A 6000-nucleotide genomic window follows, 5' to 3' on the forward strand; every position below is an offset into this window, starting at 1 on the left:
AGAAAACTAAAACAGCTTTGTTGCTGGTTTTTGGTTCGGGGAGCTTAGGGCAATTTTGAGTGACCCACTCTGAGATTTGCTAAAAAGAAGTCAGAGGTTTCTTTGTAATTTTATGAGAACCTCCTTTCTGTAACACAAGCTCTATTTTTGTGCCTGGGTATTGAGGGAAACCCTCTGTAGCTGAGCTAATCTTTCCTGGTGTGCACATTTCTGGCTAGAGCCATGTGTGTACAGATACCTGCTAACATTAGAACTGGAGCTGTGTCTTTACGCTGAGCCTTCAAAACAAATTTAGTCAAAGAAAGCAAGCGTGTAAGATTTTTGTGGTGCTGAAATAGTTTGCAGGATGCCTTTGCTCCAAAAGTACTTTTTCAGTAATTTGTTTTCCTTAAGTTGGGTCCAGCCACCCACTGTAGGTCTGAAATGGATCTGTATTTATTTAGGCCTGGTGCTTTTGGGAATAGGAGAAGGTGTTGACCCTCTAAGAGTAAATCTAACCAACTTTTGTGCCTCATAAGTTATAAGGCCAGGAGATTATTCTCATCATGCTCATGCAGGCTTTCCAGAGACAGAGTATTTTCTTTACTTACATAATTCTTATTCTGAGTCCAATCTCTTTAGCTGAGTTTAGGCTTATTTTAGGAAAAATGAAGAGTCTACATTAAATTAATTTTTTCAGTTAAATACTCTGCCAAAGCAGATAGACTGCTGTAGCGGATAATCACCGTTAATGGTAATAATTACCTGTTTCTAACCTATTTATCTTTCCTGAGTCGTTTACAAACTGTACTAGTATTCATCACCCTATTTTGTGGGGAGGGAGTCACTCTTAAAACACATTCTCTCAGCAGTGAGTTTCCATTTATAGAAAGATTGTGAGACATACCAGTTGTCTGACTTTTAACTCAATTTATGTGTGCTACACTTACTGTGTAGCTCTATAGTTTCAAAAATCCAACATCACGTGAAATTGAGTCAAATATCATACCAAAGACTAAAGTGATCCTACCAGCACCAATACGTCTATTTATCAAACCAGTAATCTCCTGGGAAAATAACTACTTAGTTTGACAAGATGATTTTTTTGCTAAACCTATGCTGGTTAGCATCAATTACTTATTTTAATACTTTATTAATTGAGACATATTTTAACTTGTGCAGCTATTTGTGATGTGTATAACAGGAAGTTCAGAATATAGAGTATATTTTGATATATTTAATTCTCTCCCCTACTTAACTGAACACGTAGATTGAAACATTTCCATTGAATGATTCATTATGCAACTCCATTTAAGGTGACCCAAATTCTCCTAGAGTTTATGTAGTTGCGCACACCGCATTAGGGGTCTCATCTCCCTCTGCAATACACTGATACTGCTCATGGCATTGTCTTTTGCTCACCATCCTTCAGAAAATGTGTCCCCTTCAAAGCATGGTAAAAGGAATATGGCCCTGAAGGAAAATATTTTAACCAAATGCCATCAGTGTTTCTTCTGGTGCAAAATATCGCTTGTATGAGTGGTACTTACAGAGACGTTTCTTATATATTGGAAGTACAATTCAAAGACAGTGTAATGAGCAAGAAGCTTGTCAGCTATAGTCCTCTAAAAGCAATTAAGAAATGTAGTAAAATTCCTGTTCTTTTAAGATAAATCCCTTTTCCTCGCCCGAGATTACAATGATAGCAGCTGCAATGCTGATGGGTAGGCACTGCTGCAGCTCCCAGTAGGCCTCCCATAATGGAGTTTGAAAGCCTACCCTTATCAACAGAACACGTTTCTCTAAAACTAAATCAGATGCAGCAGGAGATAGCAAATGCAGAGGGAGAAGATATTTCCTATGGGTAGCAGAGCTGAGCACCAGGTTGTGGACAACACTGACACAGAGGACTTGGTCATCTGGGGACCACAACAGCTAGTACCAAACAGGGGATTTGATTGCTTGGGAAAAAAATCAGGTCCTAAATGTGAAATATTTGCATCTGTCTGTGGCCCTGGCTTAGTGCTATTGCAGGGGTGACTGAAGCATATCAGATTATACACTGTTCATTTGGGAGAACTCATTTATTTTTCCACACTCTTTTTACAGCTCCCAAGTCTACTTTTTGTCCCACTGAAGAGACCTGGTGGCCAGGCCTGGTTATTATCATTGCAGTATGCTGCGCCACACTAGTGTTCCTCTTTGTAGTTGTCATCATTTGCTACAAAGCCATAAAAAGGTAAGATTCCAAATGCTTTTACTGTGGTTAGGACAATACAACCCCACAAAGGTTGATCCAAGGCTTGGCTAACTCCTTGTTTTGTTTAAAGACATCCTAAAGACGAAATGCATCCTGTAGTCAATGTGTGTTTTCATTGGAAAGTCAATTTATGTACCTTATTCTGCCTGTGTAAATGGTGAAGTTCAATGCACAGTCATAGGCATGAGGAAGAGAAAAACTAGAAATGGGATACAACCACAATGTTCGTATTAATAACTTTCCCGAAGTCAAATTGCTGCAGGTTGCTGCAGAATGTCAATAGCTTTGGCTTGGCCAAGTGCAGAGGTAGGAAACACTGTCTTATCCACTTCTGGTAGTATTCAAAATTTACATGTGAGATTTTTGGCTCAGGCCCATCAGTAATTGTAACATTCAAAATTTTAACTCAAACTCAGGGTAATTTATATTGATTTTCACTTGGAAGCTCTACTTCCAATTTATTCTTGCTTCAAAATTCTCATCTAAAGAATCAAATGCAGAAGCTGTCTCTTTTAATGTAAAAGCCAGTGTACAACATGGTGTGTAGTAACCATTTCAGCTCACTGTCATTGTAATAGACGTGCTTGCATAGACCTCCAGTAATCATAAAGTATTGACTTCAGTTGCATAGGAAAATGGAAGTGGGAATAATTTCTTCACCTAAAAAATATTTCATATTTCTGGTGGAAGAAGTCAAAACTTTAACATTTCTGTATGAAGACTCCAACTGCAAGTCCAAAGTGTCAGTTTAGAGAAGAAAGTAAGTTGTGGGAATTTTAGCCTGGATGAAGGGAGTTTCTTTGCTCCTGTATTGGTTTCAGTGTGACTCTGACAACACCCTACAGTCATGGCTTCATGGTGTCACTGCTTTATACCATAGGTGTCTTGCACAGGAGATGCTAGTACATACGGGTGACCTAGCTGCAGTAGAGAATGCAATATGCAATCCATAACTCTCCTGAGATACTGCAGTGATAAATGAATTGCATCTTGGACTAAATTTTTTTTTTCAACTTTGTGATTTTTGAGTGATACTAAAAAACAAAAAAAGGAAAAGAAATGAGGAAATGAAAATACCTTTCATGAAAAATGTTATCTGCATGAAAAAAATTGCAAGATTTTTGATGAGCCTCAGTGGGGATATCACAGTGATGGAGCATTGCACATGCTCTGTAGTTGTCTGAAAAATTTATGCAGGATTTGAAGTATAATGTTTCCAAGAGCATAAAAAAGGAAGAATTCAAATGAGAAGACAGAAGTCTGTTTTTGATTTCTTATTAAATTTACATAAGTATCTTTGGTATTCTAGTTTAGCTAAAATGAATACGTATTAGTTTTAAGGATTTGGAAAGCTTTCACTCTAGTGACAGCACTTTCAAAAAATCATCTGTGGAGGACTGCAGTTGGAGTTCGATCAGATTGGTATCACAGTGGAAAGTCTCTTATGTGTAGTTCCTAATCTACCATTGGCTGCTTATAGGGGATTGATCCAATTCAATGTGTAATTCTATTAGTCTCTATTAGTTTCAAAAAACAGCTATTGTACTTACCTTCCTCCTGCCAAATTGTGAATGATTTCTGCCAAGGCTGCAAACTATACCTATGGGAGCAGTAATTCTTCAGGGCAACTTGTGCCTAGTGAGGAATTGCTTGTCAAATCTGATGTGATGCTGGTATATGGGAGGAATAGAAAAGAAATGTAAACAGCAAATTTAGAGCTGCCTTGAAAAGGCTTTAGGAGTTCATGTAACAGTCTCATGCTTTGTGTTGGTGAAGAATAGTACTGATACTTGATGAAGACATCCATTGTTTGTCAACACTGTGAATATCAGCATACAAGTCAGCTGCTTGAACAGGCCTAGGTACAGAGAAGAGTGAAAATTCCTCTTAGATGTGCTTATTGTTGACATTCACACTGCTGACAAATGCTAAGCTGAAAACTGCTCAGATGTGGGATGGACAGCTATAAAAATACAGGGTAAAACTAGAGCATTTCTTTTCGTCAACGAGTCCTTCCTAAAACAACTCTGTTAAAAGGATGCCCTAAGTTCCTGGCAGCATTCCCCAGTAGTTCAGGCTCCTTGATCCACTGTAAAAGATATCTATTGATAAATGCTGAGAAATAAGATAAGATGCTTCACAAGAGAAGCATCTTTGCCTTCAACACAGGGTATTGTTACATATTGTTGAGCTGAATCGGCTTTAGCTAGTGTGAGAAGTCCTTCACTCTCTTTTTTTGCTGGGAGGTAGTGGTGGCTAGAGGAAGAGTAAGGGATTAATCTTGGTGATGCTGAAGCCAAGGGTTCCTCCAGTGTGTTCCCAGTCTCTGGCTCCATAACCAGTCCTTTTTCACACCCCTGTCCCCACCAGCTGTCCTCTTGACGACCTCCTCCCAGGCTGTTATTTCTGCACAGCTCCTGGAACTGGGACCTCTGTCATTGCAGCATCTCTGACAGATCTGTCTTCTCCCTCCACTGAAGAGATGCTGAAGACTGAAGTAACAGCAGTCACCTGGTTGTAGGGTATAGCAAGAGTTAAACATTTTAGTAAGAAAGTGCAAGCAGAGATTTATTTGCACAGAGCTTGGATCTGTTGTATTAATCCCTCACTTTCATAAGAATCAAACTTGAAGTAGAAAGAAAAAGAAAAATCCTATTGTGCTTAAGTTAAAGTTTCATTTACTGGTTTCAAAGGGTGAGACCAAATCAAACTCTCTCCTCTCATGTTTGCTTTTCTGTAGCAGGAAGAGAGGGGGTGACTATCCTCGAAGTATCATACCTCCACTGTATTTTTATTCAATTTGTATAAAAAATGTTTCTCATGAGTTGTTTCTCTCGTAAAAGCTAAAACTTCAGTATATCTCCAATTTTAGGCATTAAGGGGTTTTTGCAATAAAATACAACCTAGAGGATCGGTGCTTCCTTGTATACAATAACGACCAGAGCCAGGCAAGCGTGCTGCTACCTCCGTCCCTGCATCTCCCCTGGAAATATTCAGGTTCTCCCAATATTAAATGGTTGTAAGAAATGCTGAATTCCATTCCAGTGGATGGACTTGACCTCTCTGATCCCTGAGGGAACTAATACCATAATGTGTCAATCATCTTTAATACTCAGGGAACAGCTAGACAGGTTAAACTATTGGGAAGATACGTATGGGGTGGTTCTTCAAAGGCTCTTAAAGCAGTCTCTAAATTTCCCATGTGAGATGCTGGTGTCTGCAGTGCTGGATGCTGCATGACTGGCACACCAGGTACGGGTGTGTGCTGCTGCATAGATCAAGCGCCAGAGGAGATAGGATGTGACACTGTGTTGTGCATGTGCATGTGCATGTGCACAGCATGGTTGCACACATCATGGTAGCACCCTCAGTTTGGCAGTGGAGAAACAGCTATTTTTTCTGGTCCTAGTAACAGAGGAGTATTTCATTTTTTAAAAAATGTAAATTTTCTCCTGAGACATTTTTCCATGTCACGTTAGAAAAAAAACTAAGGGTTGGCACTTCGCGTAGGCAGCAATTGCAGTCTGACATCTGTAGATTTCTAGAACAGTTTTAATCCCCGTCTAGGGCTCAGATCCACTGTAAAAAAGTTCCAAAGTGGAACTTTTGTGCTCCTTTCATGGTTAAGGAAAGTGATCTCGCAACCAGTGATTGCTGTAATACATAGCAAGGGCAGATGAATAACAGCTTCAAAATCTGGAATACCTCCAGGTGTTTCTCTTCCGTGTCTCTCTCTGTAAAATCCTGCCATTCTTTCTCTT

At 39.4% G+C, this 6000-nt stretch overlaps 1 protein-coding gene across 1 annotated transcript in view; it reads left to right on the forward strand.

Annotated features, from left to right (window-relative positions):
- The window catches only part of PRIMA1 (proline rich membrane anchor 1), a 37356-nt gene that overhangs the window by 18415 nt on the left and 12941 nt on the right, over window positions 1–6000 (forward strand). Inside the window, exon 3 of the mRNA XM_010024909.1 lies at window positions 2089–2218. Coding sequence (XP_010023211.1) covers window positions 2089–2218 — 130 coding nt within the window. The remainder of the gene's footprint in view (window positions 1–2088; window positions 2219–6000) is intronic.

This window comes from Nestor notabilis, unplaced genomic scaffold (assembly GCF_000696875.1).
Source record: "Nestor notabilis isolate BGI_N333 unplaced genomic scaffold, ASM69687v1 scaffold13562, whole genome shotgun sequence".
Taxonomy (NCBI): domain Eukaryota; kingdom Metazoa; phylum Chordata; class Aves; order Psittaciformes; family Psittacidae; genus Nestor; species Nestor notabilis.